Source organism: Dermochelys coriacea, chromosome 1, assembly GCF_009764565.3.
Source record: "Dermochelys coriacea isolate rDerCor1 chromosome 1, rDerCor1.pri.v4, whole genome shotgun sequence".
NCBI lineage: Eukaryota > Metazoa > Chordata > Testudines > Dermochelyidae > Dermochelys > Dermochelys coriacea.
Window position 1 is genome coordinate 352,225,720 of NC_050068.2, and position 17,629 is coordinate 352,243,348.

A 17,629-nucleotide genomic window follows, 5' to 3' on the forward strand; every position below is an offset into this window, starting at 1 on the left:
ACAGCTGAGCCAGACGGGTTCCAGCTACGGAGCTGGCGGTGTTCAGCTGCGGCCCGGGGACCCTGATTGAGCTGGCCCCCAGCGTCACACCATGAAACTGCAGTGTGGTGGCCGGCTGTAGGATTTGTATAGGGTGTATCTTAATGTGCGTGAAAAAGGGCATTGGTCCAGCCTGGAGAGGTGAATGCAGGAGGCAGAGATCTGAGCTCAGCCTGTGATCGCCTGGACCAAGGGCTGCAGGGAGGACGCTGTGGGGAGACCCAAAGATGGCACAATAGCCAGAGAGGGTCAGCACCAGGCAGGGTGTCTTGAGTGCCATCCTGCTCCACTCTCAATCTCTGTCTGCCTTGGGGCCCCGGCTCCAATAACGCTTAGTGCAAAACCACCCATCAGCACAGCTGTGTGCCGGGGCTGCTGCCGGGGACGTGCCTTGCCCCTGTGGCGGCAGGGCTGGTGCATACATTTCCCTCCAGTGCCCTGTGCCATGGCAGAGAAGCAGCCTTAGTGGTGGCTCATCCAATAGCCTGGGGCGAGTCTCCTCCTGACCCAGCCTGGGGATCAGGTGGGAGCCCTGAAGCATGGGCATTGGAAGCCCTTGTGGATTGTGATGGAGGGTTGATCTTGGAGGATTCCCTTGTGCCCAAGCCGAGTGTTAGCAGTGCCCCTAAAGTGCCCCCTATTTTGCCAACCCAAGGCAAGCTCCGGACATGGGGGCCCTGCTGCCTGCTTAGCATGGTGGCCTTGCTCCCCTGCCCATGTGCCTCTGGGTGGGCTTTGCTGGAGGACACAGCGAGGTGCAGGACACTTCATCGGTTGAACTTTGGTTGCCATGGCAGCCAGTGCGGCTGTCTGAATAGAACACCTAATTTTTATCAGTTGTGCTGCATTGAGTGTCATTTTCCCCATCTGCGGTTCCCTTTTGAGATCCTTGTGGCATGTAATTGCGGGAGGGAGGGACCTTGCATATTTAACAGCAGCTCTCGCAGCCAGCGCTCCCAAGCTCCTCTCCGTGGATCCAGAGCGACCGGGCAGTGGCTGGCATGCAGGGGGGCTGATGCTGAAATGGGTGGGGGCTGTCGTCCGTGCACCAGTCCCAGATGAGCTCTGCAGCAGGGGGGGCAGCCATGGGGGGTGCAAACGACCTCCGTTCTGATACGGGGCGTGGCCTGCGCCCCTCGGCCTTCACCTGACTACGATGGGGTGTTACCTGGAGGGACCCAGGGGAGCTGGAACAGTTTGAATAGTGGGGGTGCTGAGAGCCATTGAACCAAACGGTAAAGCCTGGATATGATGGAAACCACTTCAAACCGGGGGTGTGGCAGGCCCCCTGGTTCCAGCACTAATGCCGAGACCACTGGGCAGTGATTGGCTCTGTCCTGTTCCAAACGCCTTCTCAATGCCAGCGCCGCAGCCCTCCCTGGTTTGTGAGCCCCTCTCGGGGTCCCCGCAGACCGTGGCTGGTCCAGGCATTTTCCTGAGCAAGCGTCCATTGGCCTGGAGACTGGCATTGCTTGAGGCGCCAGCTTGTTCCGTGTGCGAGATGTGACAGCGCATGCGGGGCGTTAACCCCTTGGCAAACAACCACAATACTCCAGTTCTCCCCTGGGCTGGCCCAGGACTTCCCAACAATAGCAAGGTTAGGACCCAGCCCCCTCTGCTCTCAAAGCAACAGCTCTGACCACGTGAGCTACAGGAGACTCCCCAGCAGCTGTTAGCATATAGGACCTATGACCCGTATGCTGGTGGTTCTGAACTTGTCCAGTAGAAGGCCGTGATGCTGGCCATGTCATGACTCCGTGGTAGGTAGGAAAGAAAGCCCTGAGCGCAGGAGGGGACGTTCCTCTGGGCATCTGTCCAGCTTGGATTTACTCAGAGACCCCGGGGAAGGGGGTGATCTGTCAAATCGCTCCTCCTGAATGCAGTCACCACCTGCTCTGGGGATGGGAGAGCGTGAGCAGCCTGTGTTCTGCCTGTCCCCAATTCCACCAGTCACCCCCCTTGGCCCCCATGCTCCACCAGTCCGTCCCCACCCCCCGGCCCCTGCATTCTGCCTGTCCCAATCCCCCATTCCACTGATCTCCCAGTCCCCCGTCGTCCCCCTCTGCCCTCATGCTCCGCCAGATGCCCCCCATCCCCAGTCCCTGCATTCTGCCAGTCCCCCATTGCTCCCCTCAGCCCCCACGCTCCTGCCAGTTGCCCCCGCTCCCTGGTCCTTGCATTCTGCCTGTCCCCATCCCTCCACAGTCCACCAGTCGCTCCCCTCGGCCCCTGCATTCTGCCTGTCCCCGGCCCCTGTGCTCTGCCAGTCGCCCCCCTCGGCCCCCGTGTTCCACCAGTCCGTCCTCCCATCCCGGCCCCTGCATTCTGCCTGTCCCCATCCCCCATTCCACTTGTCCCCAGTCCCCTGTCGTCCCCCTCGACCCCCGTGCTCTGCCAGTCACCCCCCCCCCCAGCCTGGGTCCAGTTCTTCCCCTAGTTCAGTCTAAGGGCTTGTCTACACTGGCAACGGTAAAGCGATGCCACGGCAGCACTTCAATGTGGCTTGTGTGGTCGCGGTGCAGCGCTGGGACAGAGCTCTCAGCGCTCTGAAAAACCCACCTCCACGAGGGGCGCAGCTCTCAGCGCTGGGCACCGTCTACGCTGGCGCTTTACAGCCCTGAAACTTGCTGCCCTCAGGGGGTGTTTTTTCACACCCCTGAGTGAGAAAGTTGCAGTCCTGTAAATTGCCAGTGTAGACAAGTCCTCAGTTGTTTCCCTGCAGTCATCTTGGGTAGGGCAGCAGGGGAGAACTGACCAGGACGGGATTACCTCACTCCCCACCCTTAAATAGGATTGCATAAGGCGGGAGTACTTTTTCTCCCAGTTCAAACCCCCCCCCCAGCTTCTTATGGAAAAGTACAGAATTCAAGATGGGTTCCAGTACTGGTGGGGGGTGGGGGATAACTCAGTGATTTGACAGGTTTCAGAGTAGCAGCCGTGTTAGTCTGTATTTGCAAAAAGAAAAGGAGGACTTGTGGCACCTTAGAGACTAACACATTTATTTGAGCATAAGCTTTCATGAGCTACAGCTCCCTTCATCGGATACATTTGAGCATTGGCCTGCTAAACCCAGGGTTGTGAGTTCAATCCTTGAGGGGGCCATTTAGGGATCTGGGGCAAAAACTGGGGATTGGTTCTGCTTTGAGCAGGGGGTTGGACTAGATGACCTCCTGAGGTCCCTTCCAGCCCTGATACTCTCTGATTCTCTCAGGTGATGGTCTCATGCCTCTGTAGGGCCCCTGGAGCCATTGTTCCCAGGCTGATCCACACCTTCACAGGCAGACTAAGCTCTTTTACAGCCCACTGTCTCTTGCTGATGGGCCATCGGCCCTGTCGGGCTTTTCCATTGTTATACCTGCAGTGTTAGCAGGGGGTGTCACCCACAGAAGCATAGCTGAAATACAGATAGATGGCCAGTATTCCTACCTTCGGATACAGAAATGGTACAGGCACACGTTGGGTCATCACATGCAGTAAATCAGACCCTTGCCAATGACACCTTGCAAGAGTTGTCTTGCATAGATCGTATCTTAATGTCCTATTCCTACCACAGCATATTTTCATAAGAATATGGAGTATAATGTCACAGGGCAGGTTCCCCGCACTGAGGTCCCAAGCACGGCCCTGCTGCTGGTACCTGTCCACCAGCACTGCACCGCTGGCCGAGAGGCTGGCACAGGGGAGCCCCCGTGCCATGCCCATGCCATGCTGCAGGAAGGGGGTGCTAGGGGGATGCAGGCAGGGCAGGAGGCCCCGACCTGCCTGGGTCAGGAGCTGCAAGGCAGCGCAAGGCGTTCTCTGGCAAGGGGACTGAGTGTCAGGGCAGAGCGTGGGTATTAGCAGCGAGGCGCTGGGACGGGGGGGATCTCCCATCACTCTGGGAGCCAGGAGCAGCTTGTGACCCATTCACTGGCGCCGCCTCCATCCCAGCCAGACCCTCTGCGCAGCATTAACGCCAGTCTGCAGCTGGTATCGCCCGTCCTGTCCGTGCCACTGATGGCAGCTGCCGACAGCTGGTGAACTCCAGAGCAGGGAGCTGCCAAGAAAGGCAGTGACTTTAGCAGGGGTTCTGACACGCAGGCTGTGCCCAGAGGCGGGCGCCGTGTCTGAGCCTGGGTGTCAGGCAGCCCTACTGCGGGGTGCGGGCACTCTGCAATTGTGCAGAGTGGCGGGAGTGATTGATTAACATGGCATTGCACCAGGCGGGAAGTCCGTCCGCACGGCAAACCGTAATTGTACCTTGAAGTGCTGAAAGCTAAGCGTTGTTCCCACTCTCATAGCTCTCTTGTGCAGTAGATCAGGGTCAGGAAGCAAATCATGCCAGGCTTCCTAACAGACCCGCGTCTCCGGCCATCCCCGCTCGGACTATGCGCGCTGAAGCTTACTTTTGTTGCCTCCCTGAGGCCAGCGCCGTATTGTAAGGGCTGCTCTTTGCTGGCGTCTCCCGTGTTTACAAGGGGAGCTCAAATGGATGGGAAGCTTTGTGGCACTGCACTGGCAGGAGAAGAGGGCCCTGGTGCAGTGTGCCCGGGGCCTCGCTCTCGGTGCTGCGCGCTTGACTGCTGGCTGAGCTCTCTTCCCACTCTCTCGATGCTCACAGCCTTGCCACTTCATTTAGCCAGCTCATCAGATCTCCCAAGAGACGCTGGCGCCAGCCAGGTCAGCGGGGGTTAGGCGACCTGCCAGGGACCCCCTGGCTGCTGCTATCACGAGGCCCTGGGAGCACAATATTGGGAGCAGTGCTGCGGGAGGCACTGTGCACCAGCTACGTGGGGTCCCCGGGGCCCATTGCACGGTTTGCAAGCGTCTGAGCATGTGCCATGGTGCCCCAGCCACGCCCCGACATGGGGAACCACATCCTGCAGGATCAGCTGGAGACAGGATGCTGGCGTGCGGCTGCTGCTGGGAAGGGCTTTGGGCTGGCAGGTGCCAGGCGACGGTGCGGCCTGGTGAGATTTCTCCAGCTCCCTTAACCCAGAGGGGGCCAGCTGCCCATGGACGGGGCGCCACCATCTGCTAGCACTCGTGTAAGGTGTGTGCGGGAGCCTCAAACCCTGGCTCCTGGATCTCGGAGGCCAACAGCTCCGTGCAGGGGAGGAGGCACCAGAGAACTGACTCAGTGAAGCAAAGACGAGTTGATTAAAGGCTTGTGCTCCCCGCGGCTGCGGGAGGGGACTGGGTGCAGTGCGGGGAGTAGCTGTCTGGGGGGAGAGCAGGGTGGGGCACCAGAGGGTGAATGAAGTAAACTGAACTTAGACCACTTTAAGTCTGAATAAAGAACATCCACATGGGGTTAATACGATTTAACTGACCCGCTTTGACTCGCACCTTTAGTTCATGCGGATTTACTTTCCTGAATATCCCTGTGTAGACAAGCCCTTAGCAATGGCTCCGTTCTCAGCCGAAGCCGCCCCGTGTGTCACGGAGCCACTGGATCGGTGCTGGGCCCTCAGCTTTGGACAAGTCTTTGGGCAGAACCTCTGTAATGTGCCAGCCCCCTGGGGTCTCACTTCTCCTCCAAAAAGAAAAGGAGGACTTGTGGCACCTTAGAGACTAACACATTTATTTGAGCATAAGCTTTCGTGAGCTACAGCTCACTTCATCGGATGCATCCAGTGGAAAATGAATGCATCCGATGAAGTGAGCTGTAGCTCACGAAAGCTTATGCTCAAATAAATGTGTTAGTCTCTAAGGTGCCACAAGTCCGCCTTTTCTTTTTGCGAATACAGACTAACACTGCTGCTACTCTGAAACTCCTCCTCCAGGGTAGGTCGCGCGGCCTCACCACTACCTGAGACTGAACTCGGGGCTCCAGCCTCCCGCTCTGCTCCGCTGGGCGAGTCTGGCCGAGATGGGCCCTGGGAGAGACAAGGCCATGGTGCCGGTAGCTGTGCACTCAGCCGCATTTGCAGGGAGGCTGACGCAGCGTTATCACAACAGCCGGGTGTATTAGCCAACGGGCCATGGCCTAGGGGCCTTTGAGGCCAGAGCCCAGCCAAGCTGTGGTGACTCCCAGGTTCAGGCCCCCTCTCTCTGGCTCCTTCCTTCGTTCCCAGGTGAGAGCCCCCACGCTCATCCCCACCCTCCTGCCTTTGTTCTCGAGCTGTGGTCTGTGCCCAGCTTCCCTGCGGGGTGGTGGGGAAATCCCCCTCCCTCTGGGGTGTTGCTCGCCAGGTGTCCAGGCCTGGTGGTTGGTCTTCTGGGATTTTCCGTTGTTACAGGCCAGCCTTGGCCAGGTCTTTTAATGACCCATTCAGGGCACTCAGCCAGCTGGGCGCCACAGACACACCTGTTTCTCCTAGTCTGCCCTGAGAGCAAGCTTAATCCTTCCCCGATTCCCCAGGGAGCCCTGTAACACATAGAGGGAAACTGAGGCACGCAGCAGCTCTAAACAGAAAAACTCCCACATGGTGTTGCGGGCAGGGGCCGGTGGCAGCGTCTGATGGCAGGGCCTTGGAAGCCTCCCTTCTGGTGGGCAGGGAGCTGTGGGAGCCAGCATAGAGTTTGGGGGTGCTCCAGAGGGGGGCCCTGCGTCTCCCCCCATTGGTTCGGCGCCAGCCCCTCCCCCCGCTGTTGGCTCTGCGGGTGGGGACTTACGCAGCGTTCGAGGGAAGGGCATGTCATTCGTCCCCGAGCAGCCCGCCTGCCCCGCCGATTCGTGCGCCAGGCCTGCCCCGGCAGCTGCTCCACGCCTTGGTTCTCGGCCGGCTGGGACTGAGGGGGGCGGGCAGGGGCTGTGTTTGGAGACGTTCCCCTCCCCTCCCCAACCTTCATGGCTGCTCACCCTGGTGCCAGAGCAGGAACCTAGGGACAGCCGTTTTGGCCCCTCTTTTGGGAATACTTTGGCCTAGCATTCAGGCTGTGCTGGTGGCGGGTACCTTGCCAGCCCCTGGTGTCCCCCCGGCTGTCTGCTTGGTGCTTGGGTCGGCACTGATCGCTTTGCTGAACCACGGCGGCCCCAGAGACAGCGTGGGGCTGAGCGCAGAGCCCAGTGATTTAAAGAATTTGCTGGAACGTGGCTGTCCGTGGGGCAGAGGGTTTACTTCCCAAGCAGTCAACGCGAGCCCTTGGGCGGGAGCTGGAGTGCTTTGGAGAGCCCCTTGGGGGAGCAGCTGTGAAGCCCCAGTGGCTGAGCTGCAGCTGGGGGCGTGCCCCCCCTTGCCCTGCAGCTGCATGCCCACTGGCACCGCCCCCCTGTGCTCCTCCGGCCCTGCCCCTCCCTGTGCTCCCCCCAGCCGCACACTAACCCGCCTGCCCGTCTGTCCACAGGTGGAGGTGGAAGTGGAGGGCATGGACAAGGCCGGGAACTTCATTGGCTGGCTGCACATCGAGGGGGCGAACCTGTCGGTGGCACTGGTGGAGCACGCGCTCTCCAAGGTGCACTTCACGGCCGAGCGCAGCTCCTACTACAAGGCGCTGCTGGCCGCGGAGGAGGCCGCCAAGCAGAAGAAGGAGAAGGTAAGAGATGGGTGTGATCCGCGGCAGAGGGGGCGTGGTCCCTTCCCTGCCTGGGGCTCTCCCGCTGCGTCCCAGGGCAAAGGGGGCCTCCGCCGGCCCAGCCCCCCAGCTGTCCTCCTAGCTCCTTACCCTACATCCCTGCCTCCGACTCCTGGAGACCAGGCGGCTGGCAATGCCCACATGGGTCCAAGCCCAGCAATACCCACTCGCCTGGCCTGGGGTGGGATCCCGCTCGGCTGCACCGCCACGGCCTTCAGGGGCCTGCCCGGGGGCACTAGAGAGCAGCCTGGGGTTTGCCTCGACCGGCTGATGTGGGCAATCTGCTGCTGCCTTCTCCCCCTGGGGAAGGCAACCCCTTGCCCACCCCCCTGGGGCGGCCCCGGTGAGGGGTCCCTGCATCCCTGGAGATCCCAGCAAACCGTGCCCTCTGCCCCGGCCGCCTGGCCGTGCCCCCAGCTCCACCACACAGCAGCAAGGTGAGAGGTCGCCGGAGGGTCTAGCCGGGGAAACCTCCTTTGCTCCCAGCGTGGTGCCTTCTTAGCAGGACAGGTGCTAGGGCGTGAGCAGGCAGATGGCTCTGGGGGGTAGTGGGGCACTCAAGGCTCCTACGTTCTGTTCCCAGCTCCGGCGCTGCCTCTCCGGGTAGGCCTGGCCACATCACCACCTCTCCCCACCCCTAACTCCCCTTGGGCTGGGGTGACGAACTGGGGCGTCACTCCCTCCGCTGCTCCTGGCAGCTGAGCTCAGTGCAGTCACCAGGGTGCTTTGTACCCCTCCCTCCACCCCAAACTCCCTGTGCACCCTCCCTTTCCCCATGCCAGGGGCTCTGTGTGCCCCCCGTGTCACGGAGTCCCAAGGTGATGCTCTGGAACTGCTCCCTACGAAGCCAGGCAGGACTCTGGGGAGTCTCCTCTCTGGGAGCAGCCTGTCTGCAGGACACACAGCTCACCCGGCTCCCCCCTTCCTGGGTCTGACCCCAGAGCATTCAGCATCCTCTGCCCCTCCGTGCGCTTCCCACAGCGAGTCCGCCCAGGCGGGGTCTTGGGGAAGCCAGAGGGTCCTGCCCCCCAACTCCGCAGTCAGACGGGACTCTCAGCCAGCCAGGAAAACAGAGGGTTTATTAGACGACAGGAACATGGTCTAAACAGAGCTTGTAGGGGCAGAGAACAGGACCCCTCAGCTGGGTCCATTTTGGGGGGCAGTGAGCCAGACAACCCTGTCTGAACTTGACTCCACATCCCCAGCCAGCCCCAAACTGAAACTCTTTCCAGCCCCCCCTCCTCTGGGCTTTGTCCCTTTCCCAGGCCAGGAGGTCACCGGATTCCTTTGTTCTCCAACCCTTTAGCTCTCACCTTGCAGGGGGGAAGGGCCCAGGCCATCAATTGCCAGGAGACAGAGTGTCGGCCATTTATGTACCCTGCAACAATTACACCCCCTTATCCCACCCCCTAGAGAGTTAAGAAATGCATAGGGGAAACTGAGGCATCTCTACAGTATTCAGAGGGAACATCAAGAACGGTCCTACTTCATCACACCGCGTTCCTACCCTCCCCCTGTTTCTCACCTCCCCCATGCCAGGGGCTCCATGTACCCCTCCAATGCCTTCCTTTCCTATCTACCCCCCCAGGTGTCGGCATGTTTAAGCTGTACTGGGAGGTGGCATGAGATAGGGGGTGCTGGAAGGGGTGAGGCTCTGCTGGGATCCGTAGAGAATTTGCAGTGGCGGAGGCTGGGGCTCTGCTGACCAGACACCAGGGGATCCTTTCAGCCCTCACTCCCCCCAAACCAGTCGGGTCCTGCCAATGGTGCCCAAACACCGCCAGTGGTTTGGAATTGATCGTCCGGGGCGTTGGGACAATCCTGTGTGGCCCCCAGCTGGAGATCCTGCGCCACCTCCGGCCCTGGCGCCGCTCCGGTAGCCCCAGACGAATCTCGGCCAGGGTGATCCAGTGGCCTGGCAGGTCCATCCCAGCACCAAGCTCCTTCACCCCTCCGGGCTAGTCAGGGGATATGGCCGATTCCTGCATTGGCGTCTGCTGCAGCCCTGGATCTGAGTGGATCAGGGCTGCGTGGTTGAGGTTTTAAATACCATCCGCCATCGTGGGTATTGGCAGGTGAAGGTGGGAGACAGCGGCTGGAACAGAGCCGGAGGGGGAGCCCAAGAGGGCAGAGTGCCTGGCCAAGTGAGTCTGGGGTTGGTTTAGTTAATAAGCAGAGAGGGGCGTGTTAGAGGAAGGGGGGACAGGGCAGCCGTGAGATGTGAATCACAGAGATCTTCCAAACAGTCCTACCGCTTAAAGTAGGTCACCTGTTTGTCCCAGCTCAGGTCTGGAGTCCCCACCTCCTCTACTGCTTCTAGACCATTGGCCCATCTAGTCCAGCGTCAGGCCTTCGTAGAGTACCACGTGGCCTGTACTGCAGGGCTGATGGGGGGTGAATGAATTCCATGTAGTTTGGCCTAAACTAACCTTGTCACTTACCAGCTACCACTCGGAGCAAGCAAGCGGGGTTTCATGAACCCCACCAAGTGGGCAGCTGTCTGATCCAGAGATTGAGGGAATGTTTATAAGCCGACAGGAGCTGCGCTACCTCTGGCTGCTGCCTTTGGACACCATCCACTTGGCTGCCATGCTGCCAAGGCACTGCTCATGCCGCAAACAAGCAGGCAGGCTCGAAAGCCACCCGGTCAGAGGGGCTGAATACGCACGCTCTCCCCAGCCACGCCGTACCCTACGATCGCAAAGGCCACTCACAGTACGGCACCTTCTAGGTCTGCCAGGCGCGGAGCAATCCACAGCCGTGAGTTGAAAAGGGACACCTTGTGCTCTCAGACGTTGGCAGGACTGATCCGGGTGGAGGAGGGCGTTCTGCAAATGGGGAGAAGAACATCCCATGGCTGGCTTGGATCCCCAAGTGCCTGCCTTGTAACGGCGGGATGCCAGCAGCCAACGCTGCACCGGACGAGATTCTGGTGCTGATGGGAAGTGGAAAGTGACATCGATGTACATAGCTTCAACCCCTCCGAAACACCCTCTCTGCAGAACACCCAGCCCGCGCTGGGGTTCAGGGAGCGGGTAGTGAGCCTCCCACATTCAAGGGAAGCCCCCGTGGTGCACGGAGCCAGCTAGCCGTCTTCTAGGCTTAATTGAATGTGCTCTTTTGGGAGTGCTTCGCAAGCAGCGTGCAGGGCCCCTGGGGCTCCAGCCAGCAGTCCACTTAATTCTTCCGTTAATTACATCCAGGGCTGATTCAGCAGCTGGGGGAGCATGCGGGGAGCTCACATGACAGTGTGTGTGCTCTGATAAGCAGGGGCCAGCGCGCTTAAGTCCCTCTTTATCCCCTCATGTCTGTGAGAGCTGAGCTTGAGATCAAGTGACCCACAGCACAGGCTAGCTGCTGTAGGATCGCGTGGGTAACCCAGAGTGCCACCACTCCCTAGCCCAGCTGGGGGAGCGGGCAGAGGCTGCTGCCTCCTGAGTGCCCCCCTGGTCCCCAGCGTTGTCTGGCTGCCCCCCCTGGTTCCCGGCCCCCTGGAGAGGCTGGCAGACCTCACGTGCTGGGAGTTCACTTGTCAGAAAGCAAACGAGTGAATCCTGCACGTTGTGTCCCTGCCCTGGGCTTGCCACCTGCTGCTTTTCTTCTCTCTGTGGTGCTGCATGTTCCCTATGCTTGATCTCTGTCCCTTTGCGGGGTCCCTGCAGCCACCACTGTCTGCGTCCCAGCTCCAGGCTCCCGCAGCCCTGGCTGGGGCAGGCGGAGGGACACTGAACAGTACCCGGCAGAGTGAGCTGCTCCCCTGGCCGGGAAGGGCCGGCCTGCTCGGTTTCTGCCCCCTCGCCTGGGTGCTTGCTGCGGGCAGACCCCTGGCCCCTCTGAGCTGGCAGCGCCGGGCAGCACATAGCAGTGCCATCCACCTAAATGTACCACTGGTGACTGACGGCGGCTGTGATTTGCAAAAGGAGCATGAGGTGAGAGTGGAGACGGTTGATTTAGCCTGGATACCAGCAAACCCCCTGGCAGCGAGATGCTCCGAGCTGGGGCATCGTCTCCCCAATGCCTGGGATGCTTTGTAACAGGGCAAAGGGCTGGAGCATGCATGGGGGGGAGCAGCCCTGTGCTGGCCCCCGGACCGGATGATCCTAGAGGGCTGTCCTGTTCCCTGCCGCCCTCAGCTTGCTGCAGCCCCAGCCCAGGGGCCTCTCTGCTGGGTTACAGGCTGGCAAGGATCCAGACAAGGAGCAGCCCGAGGTGCAGTGCCCAGTCGCAGCAGGGGCAGAGCCTAGCCAGCGCTCATGTCAATCAGTGTCGGCCTGGAGTGGGCATCCCTCATTGCTCCACCCTGTCCCTGGGAGAAGAGCCACCTTCAGGGGCAGTCCCGGTCCCACCAGCCCCACACAGGCAGCGAGAGTCCCGTAAATCAAATCCCCAAATTGTCCAGGCCAGATCCTCAGCTGGTGGAGCCCTGCCATTGTACGCCAGCGGAAGGCCTGGCCGCCCAGGCTAATCCAGCACTGTGCTCAGCCCAGGGACTCTGTTCCAGCCCCACTGGAGTCCCGGCAGCGCCCGGGTTCTGTCCGGCTACCGTCTCAGCTCCAGTTGCCCCCAGTGCCTTTCAGTCTTTCTCTTCGACACCGGCCCCTTTCCGTCCCGGCTTGGACTGCAGAGAATCCAGGCCCAGCTTGAGCCATTCCAGCCGCTGACTGGGATGCCCAGGGGCTCCACAAGCGGGCGTCTGTCCCCAGAGGCCTGTGCTCCCCGGGGCTGGGCTGGGCTGAGCTTGGCAAGTGCATTCCCATGGGCTGCAACGTCCCCCGTGGATGTGGGAGGGGCGGTCTCCTCCCCAACCATAGGACTGCAGTGCTGGCCCTCGGTAAGCACCGTAAGACCCTGCGTTGGGCTGGCATAGCCCCATGTGCCGAGGCTGGAGTCTGCATTTGGCAGCGTGCCCTGGAGAGCCCTCTCCATCCTGTCCCAGCAGGATCGTGTGTGGCAGAGCCCCCTCTGCAGAGCCATGGCTACAGCTGGCATGGGGCCGGAGGGATTGGCAATGGGTTTGGCTGGCACTGCGAGTACAAGCCCCCCCCCAGTACCAGCAGCTGTGCCAACCATGGGCATTGTCTGGGGCTGGGCCCTGCGTTGCCAGTGCCTTGACTCTTGTCCGGGGCAGACGGTGTTTGTTCTGAGCCCCCCAGCTCCTTCCTAGCGATGACAGACTGGCCAGGCCCCCTGGTACCAAGCTGCCTCACGCAGCCATGTACAGCAGCTGTTCGGCTGCCCTTCGGGCTGTGCATGTCAGGTTTGTGTTCCCGGGTCAGTGCTTAGAGCAGGCACCAGGACTCCTGGGTTCTCTCCCAGTCTGGGAGGGGAGTGGGTTCTAGTGTGTTGGGGGTGGGGCCAGGACTCCTGGGTTCCTCACTCTGGGCCAGGGCGGGGGTCTGTGGGTTGGGGGGGGTGTGGAAATGGGGTCGGGACTCCTGGGTTCTAGCCCAGGGTGTGCCACTGACAGAGCCCTGGGCTGTGCACTGCGGGGAGTGCTCTAGGGTATGGGCTCTAGACAGAAGTCAGGCTTTGCTGTCCCTCGTCTCTAGGATTCTGCATGTGTCGTGCCCTGCGGGCAGCCCTGGCTCGGTGTCTGTGTGCAGGGTCTCAGGGCTGGGGCAGCACAGCTCCATCCTTGGGAGATGGCTGATGGGCTCCTCCCCCGGCCAGATAGAGCCCAATGCCAGGCGGGCGAGTGGAGCTGGGGTCCCCTGCTGCCCATGCAATCAGGCCTGAGCAGCCGCAACGCCAGCAGGAGACGTGGGACCCTGGGGCTGTAGCTCCAGCAGCCCGCAGCACTCGGTTGTGATGGGCGCCACTCGCCCAGATGCCCACGCCCTCTTCTCTGTCCTGGGAGGTGCCCGCCTGTCACCGCGGTATCTCACCAGCACTGATCATGTCGCTCCTCCAGCCTGCGTCTTGGAGCCCCTCACAACCCAGGGGCAGTTTGGAATGACCCCCCGTCTGGCACGGGGCAGCAGGACAGGCAGTCGTGTGGGAGGTGCTGGCTCCCCTGGCATGCCATCCCCGTGGTTCAGGTGCCATGGACGCAAGGCCTGGCTGGGCGCCCCGCTGTCAGCTCCTCCCCAGGATGGTGGCTGCCTTGGTCCGTGAGCTGGGACGTTCATGCACCAGGGAGCCCACATGGCGGGAGCCAACGGCTCCTGGTTCTCAGCTGCCTCCTTGCCATACGGCAGCTCCTCTTTCCCTGCTGTCACTGTGTCCCGAGGTGTGGCTGGCAAGGGGGTGCTCTGTCCCTGCTCCCTCCTGGTTAACCCCCCTTCCCACAGACCAGTTCTCCAGGGTGCCAGGCTCCGCATCCAGTCGGCAGCTCCCGCCACGTGACTGAGCCACGGAGGCCTTGAGCCTGGATCCGGCCCGGGCTGCTCATGGGAAGGCGGTTGAATTAGAGGGCTTGCGAGGGGTCCCCGGTTACATGTGTGGCCAGGGTCCAACGTCTCTCTGAGCACAGCAGTGATGGGGGGGGTGACCAGGGATTGGGTTCAGGGGCTGGGTGGGGTGAGCGTAGCATGGCCACCCCTGGTTTGGGGGTGCCGGGAGCCTTGCCGGGGGTGCCATGTTTCAGCGCCGGAGGTGGGGGACACTGACCTGGGGGGCTGGAGGGAGCTGAGTGAAGGGAAGTGCACAGCCCAGGGCACTGCGAGCCCCTGAGAACTCAGCCCAGGGACCTGTCCTGCCTGTGCCCAGTGGCATCTCCCCACGGTGTCCGCATGCAGGGGCCCTGCGGTGGCTTCCAGGGGGAGGGCTCCTGCCGGTGCTGGCTGGAGAGGGAGAGTTCCTCGTGCCGCAGCTGACTCAGCGAGGGGCCGTGGCAGGTCACTCCAGGCCCCGTTCTCAGTGGTGGCTGTGGGTCAAGGTATGGGAGGGGCAGCGCTTTGGTGGCTCCAAAGAGGCCCCGTCGCGGGGACGCAGCGCTCAGCAGAGCAGGTCCCGGTCCGAAGCAGGCGCCTCGTCTCCCTGGCTGCTCCCCTGCCCCAGCACTGGTGTCTGAGGGGGGCTGCGCCAGCCATGCCCTTTCTGTGGCCCCAGGTGGCACCCCGGGCTGCAGCTCGCTCACTGGGCTTCTTGCTTTGCCCGAGCCTGGTCTCTGGTGTCTGTTGCGCGCCCCCAGCCTGTGGGGAGCTGTCTGGGCTGGCCAGTGATCGGCCAGGGGTGAGAAAGTTCAGTCAATGTGTCAGGTTGATCCATTCTTGTGGCTCAGGCTGGTTCTGATCCGATCCTTCCTCTTCACTGCCATGAGCCGGGGCAGCTCCATCCAGCTTGGCTGTGCCGGTAACCCAGCTGCATGGCCTGCAGGCTCTGGGTGCCCCCTTCACCTGGCAGGGGCTGCCTGCCCCGTCCAGGGCTGGGGGGACACCCGCTCTCTGCAGGGAGCCAGCCTGTGCCGTTCCCGAGGGCAGCTGGATGTGGGGCCGGGATAGCTGGGGTCTGCTCCCCGGCAGCTGCTCGACCCTGTCTGCTGCGTAGACAAATGGGGGGGGGGGTTCTGCTCCCCGTGGCAGCAGGTGTGTGTGCGTTCTGCTGCGCCCGCAAACTCGGCTGGCCTGTGTCGCTGGCCGCCTGTGACAGACCCCGCTGCATGTTCAGCCTCCGAGCGTCTGGATTGGACTTGACACGCTGTCACGTCCAATCAGCGTCCCGGGCCGTTCCTGCCACCTGAACGCCGGGGTGACGGTACCGCTCCGCGCGGGCTAGGGGAGCGCCAGGCGGGGCAAGGAGAGGTCACCGCTCGACAGCTGCGCCCTTCCCAGGACGTGGGCATGGGCTGGGCTGGCTGGGCACTGCCACCTGGGGCGATTCCAAGGGATGCAGTCCCTTGCAGGGCACCTGAGCCGCACCGGCTCCACCTGGGTTTGGTAGGGAGGTACTGCCATCCCGGCATCTCCCAGCCACCTGGCCAAGCCCTGGGGCCCGTGCTGCACACCGTATATCTGGTCTGTGCCAGCCCAGGGTCCTTCCCCCTCCCGGTGGCTCCAGGCCATGGGCTGCTGCACCTGGTGTGAATCCAGAGTCAGCGGGGGCAGGTGGTGAAGCTGGCCCAGAGGAAGGGAGCTTTGGATGGTTAATAACACACTGGTGCCAGGAGCCCTCCCCTCTAAGCTCCCCGGGCGGCCCTGAGTCTGCCAGTTCCTGTACAGTCCCGAGCATGCACCAACGTTGGTCCGGTCCAGTTGGCCCCCAGCCAGGGATGGCCCCTATCTTTTGCGGGGAGTGCGTTGGCTTTGGGTTAATAGACAGGTGGGGCTCTCCACACACGGGGCTGCAGCGTGAAAGGCCTGGGACACCTGGCAGGCGGCAGGGTGACCCGTCAGCTCTGGGAAAATCTGCTGCCAGAAAAAAAGACAGGAACCCAGGCTCCCATGGGGCTGAGTAGCAGGCAGGGCTGTGTCTCCCAGTATCTGGCCCTGCCCTGCCCTGCCCTGCCGGGGAATGAATGCACGCCTAGTACCAGCAGGGTGGGGAGGGAGTCAGCCGCACCGGTTGTTGTGGCTGGCTCCCTTCCCTGCACCAGCTCTCCAGGTGCCCACTGCGGTCTAGTGGCTAGACGGGAGGGCTGGGAGTCAGGACTCCTGGGTTCAGTTCCTGGTGCTGCTGCAGCATCGCTCTGTGCCTGTGGAGAGGGTCCTTCACCTGCCCTGTGCCTCAGTTTTCCCACCTAGAACACAGTGGGGTCCCAGGCAGGGCTGTTGCATAGCTGTGTGGGGAGCCCCATGGGACTCCAGCTGTGCCAGCTCTGGGCTCCCGGGAGCGGAGGCTGCACGGTGCACTGGGTCAGCGCTGGGCCGGGGGGTCCCGCGGAGAACAACTCGGGTTGACACTGATCCCATTTCAGTGCCCCTCGCCCGCTCCATCTCTCAGCCCCAGTCTCCTCTCCCCGACAGGTCTGGTCCCAGTATGAGGAGGTGCCGGCGGAGGAGGTGATGCCGGTGCTGGAGGAGAAGGCGCGAACCACCAGCTACAAGCCTGTCTTTGTGACGGAGATCACCGACGAGCTGCACTTCTACGTGCAGGACGTGGAAACAGGTGCGGGGCGGCTCCCGAGCCCAGCCTTGGGGCAAGGGGGTCGATCGTGTAACCGCAGTGAGGTGGGACAAGGCTGCAGGGGGACCCATTCCCCAATGGGGCAGGATTGCCCCCACTCCCCTTTCCTTCCTCTGCGGCCTGTGGGCAGCTGTTCCCATCTGGCTAGGAGCTACGAGCTCAGGGACCAGCCATGAGGAATCAGAGCTGAGTCACAGAGGGCCCCCCCCCGCCCAGCGTCTCCACTGCTCCCTGCCTGGCTGGGCCGGGTGAGGCCATGTGGCCAGCAGGGTGTGGGCAGCACCAGGCCCTCGGTAACGAGTGGTGCCGCCAAGCAAGGCCTGGGTGGGGGTCTCTCCCCACGCTCACGCCTGTAGCTGCACCAGCTCCTCTTGCAGCTCGGCCCACCTGGGCACTGGCTATGTACGGGGCTGTGCAGCAGAGACGGGGAGGGCTGTGGGGCAGGACGGGCTCATGGGGAGGGTGGTTGGGGGTTGGGGCCACGGGGAGTAGCTTGGCTATTTCCCCTCCTCTGGCCAGCAGGGGCGAGGCTCCAGCTCCCCAGAAGCTGCCCGGTCTCTCCTTCCATCTCCCTGCAGCCTGGGTGCTGCCGCTCTGCTTCCTCCGTATAGTTATTCCTTCCCCGCCCCTGTTTAATTACGAGGTGATGATTGTAGGGAGCCCGGGGCCGGCCTGGCGCAGCAATGGAGCCCTGCGGTGCCACCCTGATACCCGGCTAATAGATGCCAGGCCCAGCCCTGCAAGAGGTGTGCTCACCCGCTGGCAGAGCTGGGAATAGAACCCAGGAGTCCTGACTCCCAGACTTCCCTGTTGTAAGCACTAGACCCCGCTTCCCTCCCCAGAGCCAGGGGTGATGCTCTGGAACTGCGCCCTATGAAGCCAGTAGGACTCAGGTGAAGTCTCCTCTCTGGGAGCAGCCTGTCTGCAGGACCCACAGCTCACCCGGCTCCCCCCTTCCTGGGTCTGACCTCAGAGCATCCAGCATCCTCTGCCCCTCCATGCACTTCCCACCACGAGTCCGCCCAGGCAG

General features: G+C 62.1%; 1 protein-coding gene across 3 annotated transcripts in view; it reads left to right on the forward strand.

Moving 5' to 3' along the window:
* The window catches only part of SND1 (staphylococcal nuclease and tudor domain containing 1), a 504,867-nt gene that overhangs the window by 472,446 nt on the left and 14,792 nt on the right, over positions 1-17,629 (forward strand). For all 3 annotated transcript variants that reach the window (XM_038374172.2, XM_038374179.1, XM_043500168.1), the window contains exons 17-18: positions 7,309-7,497; positions 16,440-16,581. In XM_038374172.2, the coding sequence (XP_038230100.1) occupies positions 7,309-7,497; positions 16,440-16,581 (331 nt within the window). The remainder of the gene's footprint in view (positions 1-7,308; positions 7,498-16,439; positions 16,582-17,629) is intronic.